A 21318-nucleotide genomic window follows, 5' to 3' on the forward strand; every position below is an offset into this window, starting at 1 on the left:
TGTGTGTGTGTGTGTGTGTGTGTGTGTGTGTGTGTGTGTGTGTGTGTTAAGTGTCTGAGGCCACATCTGAACCCAGGTCCTATTCATTGTGCCACCCAGCCACCCCGGAGCCGTTCCTTTCAAAGGCCTGCTAAATGAGGAGGTGCTTTTTGCTTCCCAAGATGCTCCAGAGTGGGATTCCTTCGGCATCCTTCCTGAATGCATTTCCAAAGGGGCTTCAAGTTTGCAAAACCTCAGTTTACATGCAGCTCTTTGAGGGGCATGTTTGTGGTATCAAACAAAGTCCAGCTGGGTGTTTGAAAGCATTTGTTGGCCACAGACAAAGCTAACCTCCAGGGCTGAGGATTCCCCAGATCCAACTTTTGTTGCCCTGCAGCTACTGGGAGAGGACAGGCAGAGGTTTCTAGGGGGCCTGGGCTGGGGAGGGGGGTGGGAACATGAAATCTAGATGATATAACAACATTCATTAAAATCTTCTGGGAGGAGATAGAAGGTTTAGATAACCATGTCCCCTGACCTCATGAAGCTCTCTATCAGGTAGGGGGTGAAGACACAAGCCCAGACACCTAGCATTTATTTCAGTCCTATTGTGTATTGGCTACAAAACAAAATGCTTTGTGACCTTGGATGGTGCTGATGCAGGGTTGGGGGGGTAGAGTATGGCCAGAGGTGACCTTTGAACTGTCTCCTAGTCTCACACCCTTGTCTCTATGTCTCTCCTCTGCCAGGAGAACGTCTCTTTCTGATGAGGAGTCCAAGGCAGCTGGCTGCCAAGGCTTCAGACCCCAGGAGTTTTGTGTCAGTAGCGGCTTTTCCAAGGTAAAAGGATGGTCTGCTGAGGATGCTGGGTGGAACATGGAACACAGCTCACAGCCCTTAGCCCTTGTGGCCTCCCTCCCAAAGTCAAAGAACCATATATTTACAACCTGCCAGGGCTGTAGAGGCCACCATCTGGTCCAACCTCATTTTGCTAATGGGGACCCAGAGCCAAGAGAGGGCAGGTGACTTGCCCAAGGTCACACATGCCAGAGGCAGGATTTGAACCCAGACACTCTGACCCTGGAGTCAGTGTTTTTCCTATTCCACTGCAGTAGAGCTGTCTGCTGGAATCTCTCTTAGGGCACATCATAGCATCAAAGGCCCAGGCGGGTCCCTGGAGAGCAGAGGCATCATCAGAAGTTGAATGTTGGATCTGGAGCTGATTTACTCTTGGCTCTGGTATGGGATGGGATGGGATCTTGCTGGGATGACCTGTCTTTGCCCTCTCATTTCTCTGTCTCTAAAATGAGGGGTTGAGGACCTTCAAGGTCCCTTCTAACTTTTAATCCTCCGATGACCATCCTACTTCCACCCAAACCTACCCTCAAAGGAAAAAGCAGCTGATAACTGTTAATGGTGCCCTGGGGTCAAATACTAACTCTGAGACTGTGACCTCAGGCAGGATCGGACTAGGTCTACTGTCCTATGATCCCATGCTGCTGGTTGGGCAGACTGAGTTCTGTTGGACTTCTTCCTCTCTTCCCCTCCTGCCCACACCTCTCTCCTTCTCTCTTCCCACCCCACCATTGCCACCTCTGTCCTTTCTGAAGAAGTCCAGCTAGCTTATTTCTGGGGGTATTTGGAAGGGTTGATCAAGTGGTTATCTCCAAAGCTTCTAAGTAGGAGGTACCTGGAGGGCATTTTTCAGATGCTCCCTCTGCTGTCCTTGCAGGTGGAGCTCACGGCAGTTGGTGGTGGCAGCGATGCCCAGGGGGTGGACGCAGCTAATGGCGCCAAGGAGAAAATTGGGCACAAGGCAGGGGAGCAGCAACCCAGCACTGAGCCGAAAATGGCCCCTTCCGGGCCCGACGGTATTTTTACCCCATTAACCGAGCCCGGGGATGGCCAAGGGCTCAGCAAGCCTTCCCCCCATGACGGCACAGAGCCAGGCAGCAGCCAAGCCGAAACCCACATGGACAATCTAGCCACCTGTCCCCTGGCTGGGCTTAAGGCACTGGACCACCAGCATGCCGGGGCGCAGAAGAACACTTGCATTTTGGCAACACTAGGCATCGGGGCTGCTATGGAGGGGGCCTTGCCTTTGGTGACTGCTGATGTCAGTCCTTTGCCTATCCCTGTTTCTGGCCCTGGCCCCGTGCCATTGTCGGCCTCTCTCTCAGTTCCCCTTGCCGTTCCAGCCTCAGTCACCCTTTCAGCTTCTGTTCCTTCCCCTCCATTGGCTCCGGCCCCGACCTTGGCTCCAGCTCCCATCCCCATCCCTCTGGCTACTCCGGCCTCCATTCCCACACCAGCCCCCCTGTCACTCCCCGCTTTAGTTTTGGCCCCCATCCCCACCTCAGCGCCCATCTCTGCCCCCTTCAGCCTCAACCGAGTGTGTTTCCCTGCCACTCAGGCCCCAGCCATGCAGAAGGTGCCCTTGTCCTTTCAGCCTGGGGCAGTCCTGGCCCCAAGCCAGCCGCTGGTGTACATCCCTCCCCAGAGTTGTGGGCAGCCTCTGAGTGTGGCCACAATACCTGCTCCATTAGGAGTGTCTTCTACACTCACACTCCCCGTGCTACCCTCGTACTTGCAGGACAGGTGTCTGCCAGGTGTTCTGGCCTCTCCTGAGCTCCGTTCTTACCCCTGTGCTTTTTCTGTGGCCCGCCCACTGACTTCAGATTCCAAGCTGGTCTCCCTGGAGGTAAACGGACTCCCCTGCACCTCTCCGTCCAGTGGAAACAGCACCCAGCCTGTGCCTGACAGCGGCCCTGCTCCTCCAGGGGACGTCCCTCTACCTGCTCCAGCCGCCAAGATTCTCTCCCCACCGCCCCAGCCTTCCCTGCCGGCTGCCAGTGGGAGCTCGACCCCAGGGCACCCCCCCAAGGTTCCAGCCCCAGCAGAGCATCATGCTGAAGGAGCTTCTGCTACCTTCTCCCCTCTCAAGTCCCCACCGCAGCTGGAACGAGAGATGGTTTCCCCTCCCGAGTGCATCGAGATGCCTTTGGACCTCTCTTCCAAATCCAATCGCCAGAAGGTTCCACTGCCGAGCCAGCGCAAGACACCACCCATGCCAGTGCTGACGCCAGTGCACACCAGCGGCAAGGCCTTCCTCTCCACGGTCCTGTCCCGCTCCCATCGGGCAGCCCAGGCAACTGGCAGCAATGTCACCTCATGCCTAGGACCTGCCTCCCCATTCGTCATCTTCCCCGAGTTTGTAAGAAATGGGGACCCCAGTGCCTGGGTGAAGAACTCCACAGCATTGATCAGCGCCATTCCCGGTACCTATGTCGGGGTGGCCAATCCTGTGCCTGCTTCCCTGCTACTGAACAAAGATACCAGCTTGGGCATCGTCCGAGACACCCGGCACCTGCCCAAACAGGAGCCCATCTCCATTGTCGATCAGGGAGCACCCAAGAACCCCAACTCTACCTGTGGCAAGAAGGGCAGCCAATCAGCACCGGCTGAGAACCCAGTCAGGCGATCTACCCCGGCTCGGATTGCCCCCGGGGTGCCTACTTGCCCATCTAAGGAAATGCCATTTTGGAAACCCACAAGTCAGGGTAGCATCTATTCAAGGTGTTCGATTAATGGGAAGCCCACCACGGCCCAGGTCTTGCCTGTCGGTTGGTCACCCTATCACCCGTCTTCACTCTTTTCAATTGGCATTCCCAGCCCCGGGCAGCTGGCTGCACATCAAGGGGTGCCTATCAAACCAGCTGGCATTGCTGGGGAGTTCTCTATGGTGCCATCAGCAAACCCCAGTGAGGCTGCCCATGGCATTGCTGAGGGTCAACCACAACCCAGTGGACCCTTCCCAGAGGGGCAGGAACCTGTCTCAAAGAGCAATAGCTGCCAGCCCCCCAGCAAACCTTGTGAGGAGCCAGTGAATCCGACCATCTTGATCTTGGGGCCCCAGACAGCTGGCCTACCCGTGTCTCTCCAGTCCAGTAATGTTGGAGAGGTGAGAGGGATGAAGGCCAAGGCCGGGAGTCCACCCCGAGTCCAAGGGCCAGAGGATTCTGAGAGCCAGCCAAGTCCTGACCCCCCTTCCAGTCCAGAGGGCCCCCATAGCTCTTGCAGCCTGAAGCCGGCAGGAGATGGCAAACCCAAGAACAAGGTGCTGGCCACCTACCTGGCCCCCAACCCGGCCTCGCCCCCCTCTCAGGGCTTCCACCAATTGGCCGAGATGTCTTTGCTACCTCACGAAGGCCACCGGAAGGAACTGAAAGTTAAAACTGAAGCACAGGGGACCAAGAGGGGCCTAGGCCTGGGAGCTCGCCGGAAAAGCGATGGGGACCTCAGCTGGGTGAAGAAAGAGAATATGATATTCTCTCTGAATCAGTGTTTCCAGGCCGAAGGCTTCCTTGGGGGCCCAGCCAGGGCCAAGGCTGGGCAAAGTCAGCACAGGCAAGAAGGCCACAGCAGCTTCTCGTGCAAAAGCAAATGGCATCCTGATGATGGCGCCAAGCCATCCTCAAAGAGAATGAAGTGCAGTCGGGCCAAGGAGGAAGACATGCCAGCCAGCAAATCTCGAGGCCGGAGCCCTCACGGACACAAGGTGAGTACTGCAGTGGCTGGTCTTGGTGTGGTGTACCTGCCGTCAGGTGGCCAAAGGGCTGGAGGCTTGAGAAGTTGAAGGGGGCACCCTGTATCCCTCTGATTTTTGAGCCCTCCCATTTTCTTCCCATTTTCCAACTGAGGAAAAGGAGGGCCAGAACAGGGAAGGGTATTGGCTAAGGTCATATGGCCTTGAGGTTCAGGCTGGGGCCTCTTTGTATCGAAGGCAAGGAACTGGAAAAAGCTAATCCCATCTTGGGCTGTATTAAGAGAGAGAGGAATAAGGCTGGGACAGGAGGCCTTTTAGGCAGGCCCTTGCCTCCTGGGGTGTGTGACCTGCTGAGTGATCTTGAGGCTGTTTTGCCTGGAGAGAAGACCCAGGGGGGCATGATAGCTCTCTCTATGTGCCTAAAAGGGGCTGGAAGAGAAATTCATCTTGTTCTGCCTGTCCCCTAGAAGGCAGAATGAAGGAGAGCAGAGAGGGGAGTTACAGAGAGTCAGATCAGGCCTTGTCAGAAAAAAAAAAAACTTTCTAACAATGAGCTGTTTGAAAGTGGACTGGGAAATTGCCTCAGGTAGTGGTGGATTTCCCCTTTTCTCCCTGGAGATCTTCAGCCAAAATTGATGCCTGCTTGTTTACTGGCCTGGCTTTTCCATTGCAAGGAGAAATAAGGCCTTGTGAAGCCACTGAGGAAAAGGAGGGCACTTTCTTTGACAGGCTTTCTCTGGAGCTGCCTTGCCTTTTTCCACCTTTCCCTTTGGAATTGATGAGCCTTTTCTGGGAGAGACCCCACCTGGGGGCCTGGCCTTGGGAGCTCCTCCAAGCCCACCTTTCCAAGGTTCAGGCCTGGAGTCAGCATTTGACTGGAAGCTTTAGGGACAGTCCTAACAGGTGCTCCTGGGGTTTAACAACTTTGGTTCTTTCTTTTGAAGAGAACCAGGGGGCATCAGTACAAGGAAGGCATATGGCATTGGCCCCTTAGGAATCCCCATGCTGCCTTATATGTGCAGGAGAGGCGATGCCAGGCATTCCTAGGCCCTAGATCTAGAGCGATGTTAAGAAGACAGGAAACCAAACACTAAGCACATGCATGCCCAGGATGTGCCCGGTGCTAGGCTACCCACAAGCTAAAAGACAACCCTGACCCTCAGAGGGCTTATGTTCTATTGGGACTTGTCCAAGGATGAAACCAGTAAGTGGCAGAATGGGAATTCAACCTGCAGTGGATGGGAGAAAGAGGAGGAAACTGAGGCCCAGGAAAGTGACTTGCCCACGGTCACGCAGCTAGTAAGTGACAGCCAGGACTGTTTCTATTGTGCCTTAACATTGAACGATCTAGAAGTATGAACTCACCAAAGCCAAGTGACTTGGCCAGGGTCACACAGCCAGATATCAGAGGAGGGACCTAAGCACAGGCCTTTCTGATTTGGAGAGCAGGTCTCTAACCCCTGTGCTACACCACCTTTCTTGGCCAAGATCAGAAGTGGTCTAAATGATACCCACAAGATGCTACTTGCCCTGAATCTTTAATAGTTCATCTCTTAACTCCACCCAGGACAACCAGTGGATTGGAAAGCATTTCTCACATGCTTACCACATGCCAAGCATTGTGTTAGGTGCTGTCATGCAAAGAAAAAGGCAGGACATTCCCTGCCCTTGAGAAGCTTATGTTCCACTAACTTCTAGCAGCCTATCCCCATCTAGCTTGTCCCTCAGAAATCCTATTCTCTGCCACAGATTCTTGTGGGCTTTGGAATAAGGGCATCAGTCAAGGAGGGGGCAGCAAATGAAAGGGGTTAAAGCCACAGCGTTAGAAAAATCAGACTAAAGGCCAAGACTTAGGTTCTAATCCCAAGTCTACCACTGACTAGCTGCATGATTTTGGCCTACCCCTCTCTGGGCCTCTGTCAAATGAGGGGGCTGGATTGGGTGACCTCAGAAGGCCCTTTCAGGGCTCCCAGTCAGGGATTCTGTGGGTAAACTGAATTGGTATTCAGTTTTTAACCTGAGCTATCTTCCTGCCTCTGCCCAGGAAACTCCTGGAAATCTGACAGGGCTGGTGGCTTCAGCCTCTCTGTTCTCCTGCCCCCATCCCACCCCCACCCCCAAGCTCAGGCAGCTTGGATGTCCCTGGGAAATGTTTCCTCAATCTGACATCTGCCAGGCCTGGCCCTGCCCCTTTGCGGAGTCAGGCAGTGCTGACCAACCAGCAAGTGAAATGCCACTGTGTGCCCTCTGGCCTGGACGTGGCGTCCAGGTGAAAAAAAAATGAACTAGAAAACATTTAACCCCCTATGCCCCTGCCAGGGGTTGACTTTGTTCCCCCATTACTGGAGAGTCAGGGATCACATTCATTAGCGTTTCCTGTTTTTAACATCACCTTTGTTCCTGATCTAGCCCTCCCTGCCCAGAGAACTGTCCTTTATGACAAAGAAGAAGCAAGAGGAAAAAAGACAGGTTAGAAAAACTATCCCATACCTCAGGAGTGCTGGAGGATGATGTATACATCGTTGCACATCCATAGGCCCTCACGTTTGTCGAGAAGGGCAAGAGGTGTATTGGCTCCTCTCCAGGGCTGGTTGTCATTTTCAAAGCCTTTTTTTCTTACCAATATACATTAGCATTTGTGAAAAATATCCCCTCTTGGCTTTTGATTGCTGTTGTTTCTTTCCCCAACTATGTGGGAAGACCCCAGAAAACCTGGGTCCAAGGCTCGACTCTTCTCCTAACTTAACCTGTATGGCCTTGGACCAGTCCCTTCCCATGTTGGTTCCTCAGTGGACATCTCCTAGTTTCAGATCTCCTCTTTTGGTGGCTCTGGGTTGTGCTGCTAGCACCCCTGGCCTGGTTATTCAGGGCTGCATGATGTGGCAGGGCCTAGAGGGAGTACTTTAAAGGGGTGGTGTTGGAGTCTAATGGAAAAAAAAAACATTCTAGGCTGGTAATCGGGAGACGTGGGCTGTGGCCCCAACTCCATTATGGGGTAACCTTGAGTGAGGCCTCAGATCTAGCAAATGGCTATTAAGTCCTGGCCCCCCTCCTTCCCAGGTGAGATGATGAGCATGGAAGGCCACTGCAGGGAGGAATTGCCCAACCCAGAAATTCTGTCTGAAAGCTGATACTGAAGTTATCGGCCTCTGGGCCTTTCTCCCGAGCCTTCGAATTCATGTTCACTTGTTTGACTTGAACATCAATATAGTAGTTTGTGTTCCATCCTGCCTGGCACAGTTGTAACCAATTCAACAACAGTCTCTTCTGGGATGCTGGCTCCTGTGTGAGCCCATGTCCCAGGTGCAGGGGTGATACAGACCAAGACTGCCCGTGCCTCTGCTGACCAAGGTTCAGGGCTTCCCCACTTCCTGGCTGTCAGAGTGCACACCATGGATTCTGGCTGTTTCATGGCCTATATCTCAGAGGGGGGCTCTTGACCTTGCTTGTGTCCTGGGCCCCTTGGGTGGTAAAGTCTATGGAGAGGCCCTTTAGAATTATGTTTGTAAATGTGTAAAATGCACAGATATCAAAATAATGAATGAGTTCCCAGCCCCTCCCACGGCCCCCATTCTTGAATGCCTTTGGTGGCCCTGCCCTCCCAAGCTCATGGCTCTTTAGGAAAGTTCTGCCTTCCTTCCCTGCCCAGCTCAGGTGCTGTCTTATGTAGGCAGCCTTCTGGGGTCAGGCACAGTCCACCTTCTAGAAGTTCCACCAGTTCCTCAGAGTTCTCATGGCGTTTGGCCCAGGCCTACTTTGTTTCCTTTTATGCCTTAGTTATTTTTCCATGAGAACAGGGCTTGTGCTACATTCTGAGGCATCAAGGTGTAGGAAAGGGTTAGACTTGGGAGTTCCAAGAGACCCAGGTTCACATCCTGACTTTGCTGCTTGTGGGTTCTGTAGCCAGTCATTTCACTGCTCCCTCAGTTTCCTCCTCTGTGGAATGGGGGTAATATTGTCTGCACCACCTCAGTTTCCTCCTCTGTGAAATGGGGTAATAACATCTTGACTGCTTCCTTAACAGAGCTGTCATGGGCAAAGTGCTTTCTAAACCAGGCCTGCACCCCAAAGGAATTCAGGCAGCCCATGAAAAATGTAGAGGATGTTTTTCTTTATGCCTTTCTCAGGCTGCCCAGAAATCCTTTGATGGGCTACAGGTTGTGCAAGCCTGCCCTAAACGTCAGAGTGCCGGAGAATGCAGTGCTTCTGTTACGGCTCACATTCCCAGAGCCCAGCATAGCCAAACTCCACAGGAACCTAATCCTCTTAAATTCACCAAGCATTTTCGAAGCACCTACTGTGTGCCAGCCACTATACGGAGGCACAGGAGATACAAAGACAAGAGAGAAAGCCAGGCCCTGACCTCTGGGAACTTCCATTTTTTTGGAGAATGGAACACATTCAAAGGTGAAGAAATCCATAATGGTAATTTTGAGGAATCAGAAAAAGGGTTCTTGTGAGGAAACCCCCCATCTGAGCCTTACAAGGAGAAAAGGGGAGTGCACTCTAGCCAAGGATTGGGAGGCACACATCCTATTCGGAGACCCAGAGGCAGACTCTCCTATATGAGGAATGGCCAGTATCCACATGACCTCCAACACTTACTAGCTGTGTGACCCTGGGCAAAACACTTCCCTACTGTTGGTCTCAGTTTCCTCATCTGTAAAATGGGGATGATGAGAGCAGCGTCTACCTTCCAGGCTTGTTGTAAGGATCAAATGAGGTAACATTTGTAAAACACAGTGCCTAGCACCCAGTAGTCACTTCATGCTTGTTTCCTCCTTCCCTGTGATTCTATAAGCAGGCTAGTTTGACTGAAATTGAGGACTGAGTCCTTAAAGGTAAATAATATGAGACAAGGTGAGAAAGATAGGTTGTTTTCGAACTATGAAGAGCTTTAAATTCCAGGCAGAGTTTTGTATTTTAATCCTAGAGGCAATAGGGAGCCACTGAAGATCCCTGAGCAGGGGAGTGACATGAGCAATGTTTGTTGAATTGGTTAGAAGTGAATGGCACTCCTCCAAAGGATGGAGTACCCTTTGCCAGCTAGCCTAACTATAGCCATGTCTCTCCCTGTCCCTCTATAGTGGAGGAAGCATCATGGGGATTCCCATGAATCTAGCAAGAAAGCCTGCAAGGCCTCAGGAAAAGAGCACAACAGCATACGGATCAAGCACAAGAGACAGAAGTCTGCCAAATCCCAGTCCCAGATGACGGGATTCCGAAGAGGAGATGGACATGAGGAAGGTAGGCCTTGCCCTTAGCATCTCTCTGCTTACCACTCTGAAGGCAGCTAGATGTCCAAGTCAGGAATGTTACCAATGTCCCAGAGGCTCATGGGAGTTGACTGTGGGGACCCAGGTTCTGGCCCTGGCCCTGTTTACTCTACACCCTCTGCAAGCCTCGGTTTCCTCTTTGGGTAAAATTGAGATTCCAAATGAGGTCGTGCTTTAAATGGGAGCATATTGGTATTGGCGTTACCATCACAACCGTCGTTATCATTCATACTCTTTTATTTTGGGGCTTAGACTCTGCTGACATTCTTCTTATATCTTCCCTTCTATTCAAATGATGTCCCCAACCCTCCCCACAGGCTACTTGGAGAAGAAAGCCAAGAATAATTTCCGAGACTTCATCCCTGTAGTCCTGAGTAGCCGGACCCGCAGCCAGTCTGGTGAGTGTCTTCTCTTGGCAGCTGGGGGGTGGGGAGGCCCCAGCAACATGGGCCTGAAGGCTACACCAGGGCATTTGCCATTACTCTGGGACACACTAGTTCTGAGCATGCCCGATGCCTTCAGGCCTACACACATGTCATCCCTGTGGACTGGGTGGTGGACAACTACAATCCTTTCTTGAATTTCACTCCTGGCCCTGGTGGCACCTTGCCGATTTACATCCTTGTGAAGTCACTTAATCTCAATGGGTTTCAGCTTTTGGAAAATGGGACAAATTGGTAGGTTGAGTCATCTTCCAAAGTCAGAAGGCCCCTTGAAGCTCTCTAGAGTCCCCCCAGTTTGTGGTGATCCAACCCACATTTACAAGTGGCTAATCTTTCCTTGCTTCTCCCAAGGCCAGAATCACCTGCTTGTTTATTATTATTACCCTTAGTAAGGGGTTAAGTATTATTAATATTAATGGTACTTGGATGGATCTAATTTCTTGAAAGTTTACAAGTCTACCCTCCTATCTGACATCTGAGGGGAGAGGACTTGGCCTAGGCTACCCAGCCAGTATGAGCTAATCAGAGGCGGTCTTCTGAATTCCAGGTTGAGTGCCAGGTTGAGTTGCCCCTGCCCCCGAGGGGGAGGGCCCTCCTTTCTTACCTCGGGCGTGTTCTGTCCACAGGGAGCCTTTGCAGTACCTTCACCACTACAGCTGAGTGTGAGCTGGGCAGCCCAGAAGTGTTCCCCATGCTGGAGGAGCACCAAGAAGAAGTGGGGCTGGGCAGCAAACACCGCAAGCGAAAGACCCACCGCTCGTCCCAACACGTGAGCCGCCGCTCACGGGGCGACCGCTCCCTGGCAGATCGGGGCAGTCGGCACCTGCGCAGGGCCCGAGAACTGCCCTGGAAGATGGAGTCCCCGAGGCAGCCGTGGGACACGGAGGATGAGGAGGATGAAGATGAGGATGAGGAGGAAGGCCATGTGAAGAGGAAAAAAAGGAGGCGACAGAAAAACCGCAAATACCACACTGGGGAGTATCTGACGGAGCGGGAACAGCAGGCACACAAATCTCTGAGCCACCAGCGGCGCAAGGCCCGGACAGGTATGACCAGCTGCATTGGGTGCTGCTCACTACTGGGGAACCGCCAACCATTCTGTATCCACCCCTTTTTACAGATGAGGAAACTGAGGCAGTCAGAGGGGAAATGACGTGCCTGGAGTGTTAAGTCAGAGAGCCAGGATTTGAACCCATGTTCTCTTACTCCCAATCCAAGCTTCTTTCCATTGTAGCATGCTGTCTTCCCAAATATACCATAGAGGCAGCAAGGTGCCTTAGAAGGAGCACTGTCTTTGGAGTCACTTGACCTGGGTTCTAGGTCCAGCTCTGCCACTTACTAGCTGTGTGACCTTGGGCAAGTCCCTTCCCCTCTCTGGGGCTCAGCTTCATTGGCTGTGGTATGAGGTGGTTGCACTAACTGGTCTGTAAGGATCTTTTTGCCTCCTAATCCCCCAAATGCTGGAATCCTTTCAGGATTCCGTTCAGGAGTCTAGCCTGGGGTCATGGCTGTGTAGTCCTGAGTAGCCGGACCCGCAGCCAGTCTGGTGAGTGTCTTCTCTTGGCAGCTGGGGGGTGGAGAGGCCCCAGCAACATGGGTTGGTGACAAGTATCCCACAGAATTATAGATCTTGAGCTAGAAGGAACATCAAAGCCAGAGTTCAGCTCCCTCATTTGACAGAAGAGGAAACTGAAGCCCAGAGAGGCAGTTACATTCATATTTGAAAACCCAGGTCCTCTGGTTCCAAAGTCCCTGCTGTTTCCACCATACCACAGAGCCTCCTGATTATTGGAAGCCATTGCCTTAATGACCTCTGCCTTCCCAGAACAATGGAGAGCACCTTTTGGGTATATCTCCTGGAGGGAGGGGGCAGCCACAGGATAGAATCTAACTGGAGTCATGGGCAAATCCTGGGGGAGACAGACAGACCGAGCAGATCACCCTGAAGGCCGGCCCCCCATGAAGGTAGGTCTAATGGAAGAGGGCCTGAGCAGCTAGGTGAGGAATGGGTAATGGATGAGCCCAGAGCTGGGCCTCTCGCCCCCCACCCCTCACAGGCAAGATGTGCCCCTGGACAAAAGCTGGTTCCTCTGATTTGTGTACAGGGTACATAATGATTTCAGAAAGCCTAACTTAATTAGCAGATGGTTCATTAGGTGGTTAGGCTTTCCCTCCTCCTACCTTCCCACCCTCCCTGCATGGCTTTCCCAGGGAGTTAATCTGTTAAACAAACACTTAGGTGAGCTGGAGAGAATGCCTCCTTCAGGGGTCCTTTGGAAATTCGAGTCTTCCATTTTGCTTTCTGATTGAGAGTCTGGGAGGGAAATTGAGGTTCTTTTCAAGCAGAAATATACTTTAGATTGCAAGTCAAGTCCCTAAACCTTTGACTTTAACTAAAGCCAGAAGGGCAAGGCAGAAGAAAAGTGAACCTCGGAGAAGAGGTGCAAGGCGGTGGCCTTGAATTGGCCAGCCCCAGACAAGGAGGTGGCAGAAAGAGTGACTAGACGTGACTTTCCTCAGCCGACCCAGGCACTGCCACGAGGCCTCCCCAGCTACTATACTAGGTCTGTGCCACCTGTGTGTCTCTGATCAGGAGAGGGATCACTAGGTTTTCAGACAAACAAAAGCCTGGGGAGGGCTAGTCAACTGTGCTCAAATAGACCAGAGGTTTTAGAGCTGGAGACCTTAGAGGTCACTCAGTCCACCTCTTTTTTTCCCCTCCCTGCTCCCCTCATTTTACAGAAGAGGAAACTGAGGCAGTAAAGTGACTTACCTAGTCACACATAGGATCCTAGATCAAGAGGCCATCAAGTAAAGCTCTCCTCATTTTACAGATGAGGAGACTGAGGCAGGATTCAAACCCACTGATTCCTGCCTCCTAGTCCTGTATCCTCTGCTCTCTACTGTGTCTGCCTCTGAAGAGGACCTGACATTCAAAAGCCTGACTGGACCCAGCTCTTACCTCTGCTGTTCCATAGCAAATCCCTGGCCCTCTTGGGCCCCCGCCTCACCTTTCCCAGAAGGGCTTAAGCCAGATACCTTCCAGCTCAGTAACTGAAATCTCCGCAGTCCTTTATGCCAGATCATCCCTCCCCACCCCAATTCTTGCCCTCTCTTCCTGTAGCAAATGTCTCAGGATTTACTCCTCTCCAGACGTTTATCAGCATCCCCTGTACCTACTAGCTTGAACTCATGGACCACATATTGGGCGGTGCACAGAGAGAAAAAGATCGGGGAAGTGAGCCCTGGTTCTTTTGACTCCAGATGACCCACGTCCTCTTGCACTCTTGCTGCGGGCCTTCTGATTTTTAGACTGTTTATATGGAGCTAGGCATGTGCTTGGAATTTCCAGTGTCATTAGGCTGTGGTCTTTGATCTTCTCCAGGGAGGGAGTCCAGAGCTGTCCTCCCAAGCTGCCAGACTGGTCATCGATTGGCTGGGAATGGGTATTTGATGGACTAAGGTTTCCTAGTTCCTTTGGGTCTCCAGGCCACCCTTGCTTGCCTTATCTGATCTTCTCTGCAGTGGAGGGAGGCGGAGCTTAGCCTAGGCTTTGATTGGTGTGTGGCAGATGGTTTAGAAGTGTACACAGCCCGCCCATCCTCCCAGAGATCAGAAGTTCAGATAGCCTACTCAGGGTTCGAGTCCCTTGTGATCACAGGGTGAGCAAAGGGGGCTGAGGAAGAATACAGCATTTTGGGTCGGGGAGTTGAGATGTCTGTTACCTTTTGCTGAACCTAGTACAGTTGGCACAATTTATGCTGACTTGCCACATTTTGGGCGGGGGAGTTAAATACTGTTAAATTCATTGCCTCATCCAAAAGGAGTCTGGGGTCAATGATTAGGGGCAGTTAACAGGAGGAGGGAAATAGCCCTCCTGGGAAAAGGAAGACCCCAGGGAAGGCTTAGTCCTTGGGGGCAAATGGGACGCTATGTAGGGCCAAGCCCAAAGTCCCCAAAGACAGGAGCTGGAAGGGTGGTTGGATTACATTGTGAGACAATATAAATGGGCAGCTAGGTGGTGTAGTGGATAGAGTGCTGGGCCTGGAGTCAGGAGGAGTCAGGAAGGCTCATCTTCCTGAGTTCAAATCCGACCTCAGGTACTCACTAGCCATGTGACCCTGGATGAATCACTTCACCTTGTTTGCCTCAGTTTCCTCATCTGTAAAATAAGCTGGAGAAGGAAATGGCAAACCACTCCAGTATGTCTGCCAAGAAAACCCAAAATAGGGTCACAGAGAGTCAGACATGACTGAAAATGACCAAACAAAATGATAATAATATAATATGAACAGTAGAAATATAGTATAAATAATAATATACTGTAACATAAATAGTGGTGGCAATAATAGCTAGCTTTAAGGATTGCAAAGCACTTTACATTATCTCATTTGATCCTCACTATAATTCTGTGGGATAGGTGCTATTATTGCCCCCATTTTACAGACAAGGAAACTGAGACTGAGAGAGGTCATGACTTGCCCAGGGGCATGCAGCTAGTCCCCGTCTGAGGCAGGATTCCTGACTACAGTTTCCTCACTGGAGGCCATGGGGCCTGCTGTGCTGGGCACCTTCCTCCCCCTACCAGTTTTTTAACCTCCATCTTGAGGCTCCCACTGCCTTCACAGCAGCCTGTGACTTCTCTTCCGGTCAGGGCCCTGCAGGTACTTGGGTTTGTGCCTTTTTAATTTGGTAAAAGGTTGTCACTGGCATGTTTTTTCAACCTTCAATGTTTCCCCACTGACCTCTCAGATCAAGTTTGATTTAGTTCAGTCCAATCCAGCAAACAATTATTCAATGCCTACTGTGTGCCAGGCACTGGAAATACAAGGACACAAGTGAAACTGGCCTCTTTCTCCTGGAGGAATGTGCCATGGAAATAAGTAAATAATTCTAAAGTAATACAGATATCTTCAAGAGAGAGCACTTAGTAGTCTTACTAAATTTTTTTCTTTTTTTTTTTTGAAGGGGAGAGGGCAGAGCAATTGGGGTTAGATGACTTGCCCAAGGTCACGTAACTAGTGGGTGTGTCAAGTGTCTGAGGCCAGATTTGAACTCAGGTCCTCCTGACTCCAGGGCCAGTGCTCTATTCACTGCACCACCTAGCCCTAGTCTTCCTAATTTAAGCTCTCCTATAGTCTATGCCCCAACCCTCACCTTGTCAAACAGGTCTCATTTGTCCCTGGGCCAGCCAGCTTGATCCCCTGAATGGGTGCTGGAGACTCGAAGGTCTCCAACAGCAGTCCTCCCCACAGCCCTCTTCCACTCTGAAGCAAATGCTACCATTGCCTTGTCTTCCTTGTTCAAATGTGTCCATGGTGGGGCTGTACACTCCTCCCTCACCCCAAACTTCTGCAAGGCATCTTGTAGCAGACAGGGCCCCAGTCTAGAGCCAGGCTTTGGGCTTGACTCCTGGCTCCGATGAATCTTGCCTGTGTGATCTTGGGCAAGTCCTTTCCTTTCTCTGGACATCAGTTTCCTCACCTAGAAAAGGAAGGGATTGGATTGGGTGACCCCTGAGTTCTCTTGCTAGGCTCCTACGGGCCCTGGGGCCTTCTAGCTCTAGGCCCTAGAGTATTCATCTCAGAAGCTTTTGTTGAGTGCCTACTGTGTGCCAGGCATATAGTAAGGGCTGGGGATGCCAAGAGAAAACCAGCTTTGGGGGAGCTAGAGATCAGTCACTCGATGCAGAAGCACATATTAAGTGCCCGTGTCCGTGTTGTGCCAGGCAGAGCCCTGGCACAAGGATAACAAAGTATGGTATGTCTCTCTGCACACGCGGGCTGTGATGCCACCAGGCACCGGATAATGGGCCTTTACTGTATTCTGAATAGAGAAGGCTTTGCTCAGCTCAGAGCAGGCAGAGCCATAGCCTTTGACGGGCACGCAGAAACATCATCCTTGACTGTGTTAAGGAGAGCCTGGTGTAGGATCTGAGAAGGCGGGCAGCTGAACTCTGGGGGGCCTACTGGACTTGGGGATTGCAGCTGCTGTCAGGCTTCCCTGGAAGCCTCCCAGAAGCCCAGGAGCCTTCAGATGCTAGATTTGGAAGTCCAGGGAAACCTCAGTTGGGATCCTGGCTCCAAAACTTGGGGCTATGTGTCTTTGTGCCTTACACTTTTTTTTTTTTTTTAAAGCGATCGGGGTTAAGTAACTTGCTCAAGGTTACACGGCCAGTTATTTCTGGGTGGGTGCTAAGTATCAGAGCCTGGATTCGATCCCCAGGTCATCCCAACACTGGGGCCAGTGCTCTTACTCGCTGAGACACCTGGCTGCCCCTAAGCAATTGGGGTTAAATAACTTGCTCAAGGTTACACGGCCAGGTGTTTCTGGGTGGGTGCTAAGTGTCTGAGCCTGGATTTGATCCCCAGGTCATCCTGACACTGGAGCTGGTGCTCTTACTCGCTCTCTCCATTTTGCTAACATTGATCAAGCATCTCAATTCACTGAAATTGGCCCCTGGCCTACAGGAGTGTCTATGGTGCTGGAGGAATCGAACTCCAGATAAGTAGAATACATGGGAAATGGGATGGGGTAAAAGGAAATACCCCAACCTTAGACCCTAGAGCTCTTGGAAAATGTGAGGAGGGAGAAAACACTTTCAGCAGCATGTAAGCTCCCTGAGGGCAGAGCCTTTTCCCTTTCTTGTCTTGATGTGCCCCTGGTTGGCCCATGGGAAATGCTGGTTGGATTTCAGTAGGGGGAGAAGGAAAGATGGAGGGTATTCCAGGCTTAGGCAACAATCTGCATGTCTACATGGAGGCAGGGGAGGGCAGGATAAGCTCTGGGGATGGAGAGCATTCCAGTGGGACCAAAGCCCAGAATGTGTGAGGCAGGAGGGGTGGGTGGGAGGACTCAGGGAGACTCAGGTGCTAGTTGTGTGACCTTGGAAAATCACCTAATCTTCCTGGGCCTCGGTTTCTTCATCTGTAAAATGGAGGTAGTCCTAGAACCTACTTTCCAGGGTTATCATGGAGCTCAAATGACATGACATATGTGAGATACAGATGCATATATATAATAACCTCATATATATACATACATACATATGTGGATATGTGTGTATATGTACACACATATACATGTATATCTATATATATGAAAATAACCTCACAGAGTTATGTAAATACTGGCCCTTGTGATTCGGCATATTTTGCCTTGTAGAGAGTGTCCTTGAGCAGGGAGAGGTCTAGGCAGGTGGCCATGTTTTCCTCCTGGACTAGGGGGATCCAGGCAGGTAGGAGCAGACTAACTTGACCCCTTTCCCTGTTAGTCTCTAACACCAGAAAGCGCATCCTGAATATTTGGCGAACTTATTGCTGGGGTCATAAGGTTTTGAACTAGAAGGACCTGACAAACTATCCTTTTTATAGATGAGGAAATAGCCTCTGAGGCACGTTTCCAAGGCCAAGGCTATTTGCTTTGCCAGGCAGGGGAATGGAGGGTGGGAACGATCTGCCACCCTCTACCAGCAGAGACCTTGGAGCCGACTTCCTGACCTCTGGGATGGTCTGGCCTTGTGGGCTGCCCCCTAGTGGCTGGGACTGAAGATGTTCCCTGCTGTAGATAGGGACCACCCCTTCCTTCACCCACCACCAATAACATTAACTCCCACCTCCCTAGCATTTGAATACATTAGAGCCCTTTGCTCACAGGGCTCACATTTATTGCCCCTATTTCAAAGAAGTGGAAACTGAGACTGGCAGGAAGTGACTTGCAGTAAGTCACAAGGCACATCACTGCCTATGCCAGGATTGCCCCCTAGGTGTCCCCACTCCAAGAATCCGAGGCCCTAGCACGCCTAGCGGACATTTATTATATGTGCCTTATATGTTCAGAGTATCATGTGAGATGCTGAGGAGATAAGAAATTTGAAGAAATCCAAGTCTCTGCCCTCATGGAAATTACAGAACCAAACATTGTGTGGTAGGTAGGCTCCAGGAAGGCCAAGCAAGGATTCAGTAAGCAAAGAAGGAGAGGGAGGGCATTTTAGGCCTAAGGCACAGCCTGGGCAAAAACCTGGAGGCCAGTGCAGCTACTCCAGGGATGTGCCCTGAGATCCAAACCTTTCTCTTGTCTTAGCCTTAATGGGTGTCCTCTAGCAGGCAGGTGGAGGAACTTGAGGGCCCTGATGTCTTTCCTTTCTCCTCTCCTCATCAGATTCCAAGTCTCGGAAGCAGAAGGTATCGGCCCAGGGCTCTGAGAGCCGCCCGAAGACCAAGCATTCAACATCTGCCTGTGGGTCTGGAGACATCCCGGTTTTTCCTAATGGCTTTCTAGAAAGCCGTTTGGAAAAGGTCACCTCACTGAACAACTTGGACAAACCATCGGGAAAGCGCAAGTGTAAGACCAAGCATCTGGCTGGCCCCACCGAGGAGGGCAAGGTACGAGTGGTGGGCGAGGATGGAGCCAGCACAGGGGGCAGTAATCCAGACTTCTGCTTTTGTGATAGTCCTGTAAAGAACCCTGGATTCCATTCTGGGCTCTGCTATTGACGGGCTGTGTGACCTTAGGCTAGTTCCTTCCTCTCTGTGGGCCTCAGTTTCCCCCTCTGTAAAGGAGGGGGTTTGGACTAGAAGGTGTAGATCTGTGAGCCCATTGTGACCTTAAGCAGGGCCCAGTTTCTTTGTCTATAGAGTAAAGGAGGTGGCTTAGATTATTTCAGAGGTTATTTCCAGCTCTGATTCTGTCACCCTATGATCCTCTGTAGGCTTGGCTCTACTAATGAGTGGTAAATATGGGGCTGGGGACTAGGGTTTGAGACCTAGCTCATATGGCCTTCCCTTCCCTGAACCTCTGCAGCTAGCTGGCCAAATGGATAATGCCCAGACCTGGAGTCAGAGAGATCTTACTAGCTGTGTGACCCTGGGCAAGTCACTTAGCCTCTGTCCATCTGCCTCTGTTTGTTTACCTGTAAAATGATGGTCATAACAGCATCTATAGCCCAGGGTTGTTTTGAGGATCACATAAAGAGCTTAGCTCATTGCTATCTCAATGTTAGCTATTGTTATTATTACCCTCTGTAAAATCACCTGCTTATAGTGCTAAAGCAGCTTCAAGCTCCAGATTTCCCAGGCTTACCCTTGTACTGGGCTGAGACTTGGTTCCTTTTACTACCCAGAATCCTCCAGGTCTGCTGCTTGGCCTTTGCCCCTCCAGGAAGAGGGATACATTGCTGATCCACAACCAATGCCTTCCTGCCAGGGCTCCCTCTGTTCCCCACCCCCCTTCCAGCTCAGGCTGCAGTTTGCAGGTGGGGGGGGGGGTTGGCTTTATCTGCATTTCTCCTTTCCTCTTCTCCACTGTCCTGAAACTGGACCCAGGGCAAGAAAGCCCTGGCCCAAGTCCTGGCCAGGCCATTCCATCTTGTTCCAACCTGTTATTTCCTTGGTGAAGAGAACTCCCAGGGAGGAAGAAATTCTCTCTACCTATGTTGGCAACTCCTAGTCTAAGAGAATGGCCTGGGATAATGACTTTCCCAGGGCCACATAACCAGGATCTGTCAGAGGCAGGATTTGAACTCAGGGCTCCCTGACCCCAAGGCCAGCTCTGTAGACAAATACTGTCTGCTGCCTCTCACTATGCTAGCTTGGGGTGGGGAGGCACTTCTTGTAGGGTGGAGAAGAGGGGCTGAGCTACCCATTAGACATGAGCAGTTCATGGGGTTAGGTGGAATTCTGTTTGACTTGAGGAGGAAACTGAGTGGAGAGAGGTGCCAGCCTTGACCTAGACCTCATCAGGGTTCAAGAGAGAAGGGGATACCTGTGGGGGCGGGGCCCTGGTCAGCGCTTGGCCCTCTAGGGACAGTTCAGGTGAGAAGGAGGTGGTTTGAAGAGCTATCCTTCTTCCATCAGGATTTGAATTTCAGACATCCAGGCCACCCCATTGTCCTCTTGTTTTTCATATAGGTGTAGCCCCTACCCTCCTCAAACAAGGGTCCAAATATGAGTGAAGACAGTGGCTTAGTTCCCATTCCGTAAACTATTCTGAGTTCCTACCTTCCTCAGAGGTCCCCGCTTTAGATCACTGGTTCTCGTTGTGATTTTGGGCAGGTCATTCCCCTTTCCCCACTGCCCCAAGCCTCAGTTTCTTCTCCTGAAAAAATGACTAGTTTGGCTAGATGACCTCTGATATCCCTTCCGAGCTCTGTGATCCCTAGAAAATGAGGAAGGCGAGACTCAGAGGAAACCTGACTTATTCACCCAGTGACCCCCTGACTTAACACCCCAGTGTTATCTAGTCACTGAGCAGGAGAGCTAAGACTGAAACCCCAGTAGCCTCTGGGAAGGCGGGGTTTTGTCTCATGACAGTTTGGCTTACCCAGAGCATCCAGCAGGTCTTAGAATGTAGAATATCATAGCTGGGAGGAGCTTGAGAATAGAATGTTGAAAGATCATCTGGACCTGCTTCCTCATTTTACTGAGCTAGGAAACTGAGGCACAGAGAAGGGGGAAGGTGCTTCCCCACTGGGGCAAGGATAAGTGGCATGAAACAAATGATGGCTAGGGAGGTGACCAATTTGATCAAGCTTTTTATCTTTAATTCCTAGGTGAAACGGCCCTGGTACCATGTGAGAATTGTGCCTAACAAATCCCTACGTCCAGCAAAGCCCACAGAATCCTGGACCCCCTCGAAGGTTCAGACAGGCTTGGAAGATTGTCCTGAGTCCCCTTCGGCTTGCCCTATCCCCCCTGAAGCACGTCGACTTATTGTGAACAAGAATGCCGGAGAGACCCTCTTGCAGCGGGCTGCAAGACTTGGCTACAAGGTAATAAATTTGGGCAAGAAGAGTGTCTCTCCTTCTTCCCCACCATCCCTTTTCTGATCAGATTACTGTTATTCACAAACATTTTGGGAGTTCTTACTACATGCCATATCATATCCTCATCACTTAGCACAGGGCCTGGAGCACAGTAGGTACAACATGGCCCCTGTTCTCAAGGTATGGACAATCTACTTGGGACCATGAATGCCATAGACACAGGTATTTCTCATTCGAGGGAGACAAGTGAAAAGGATTGCAGAGGTAGAGCAGAAAGAAGTTCAGAGAGGCTTCTGGGAGAAGATCGCATCT

General features: G+C 51.3%; 1 protein-coding gene across 2 annotated transcripts in view; it reads left to right on the plus strand.

Annotated features, from left to right (window-relative positions):
* The window catches only part of BCORL1 (BCL6 corepressor like 1), a 67972-nt gene that overhangs the window by 26629 nt on the left and 20025 nt on the right, over nucleotides 1–21318 (plus strand). The window contains exons 5-12 of one of the 2 annotated variants that reach the window (XM_069074055.1): nucleotides 729–819; nucleotides 1712–1850; nucleotides 2658–4537; nucleotides 9613–9772; nucleotides 10119–10199; nucleotides 10871–11290; nucleotides 18405–18628; nucleotides 20794–21012. In XM_069074055.1, coding sequence (XP_068930156.1) covers nucleotides 729–819; nucleotides 1712–1850; nucleotides 2658–4537; nucleotides 9613–9772; nucleotides 10119–10199; nucleotides 10871–11290; nucleotides 18405–18628; nucleotides 20794–21012 — 3214 coding nt within the window. Of the gene's footprint in view, nucleotides 1–728; nucleotides 820–1711; nucleotides 4538–9612; nucleotides 9773–10118; nucleotides 10200–10870; nucleotides 11291–18404; nucleotides 18629–20793; nucleotides 21013–21318 lie in introns of both variants that reach the window. The other variant, XM_069074054.1, reaches the window with a different exon arrangement.

The sequence above is a fragment of the Petaurus breviceps genome, unplaced genomic scaffold (assembly GCF_028583685.1).
Source record: "Petaurus breviceps papuanus isolate PSGF00001 unplaced genomic scaffold, PetGlider_PUasm1.0 90881, whole genome shotgun sequence".
Classification (NCBI taxonomy): domain Eukaryota; kingdom Metazoa; phylum Chordata; class Mammalia; order Diprotodontia; family Petauridae; genus Petaurus; species Petaurus breviceps.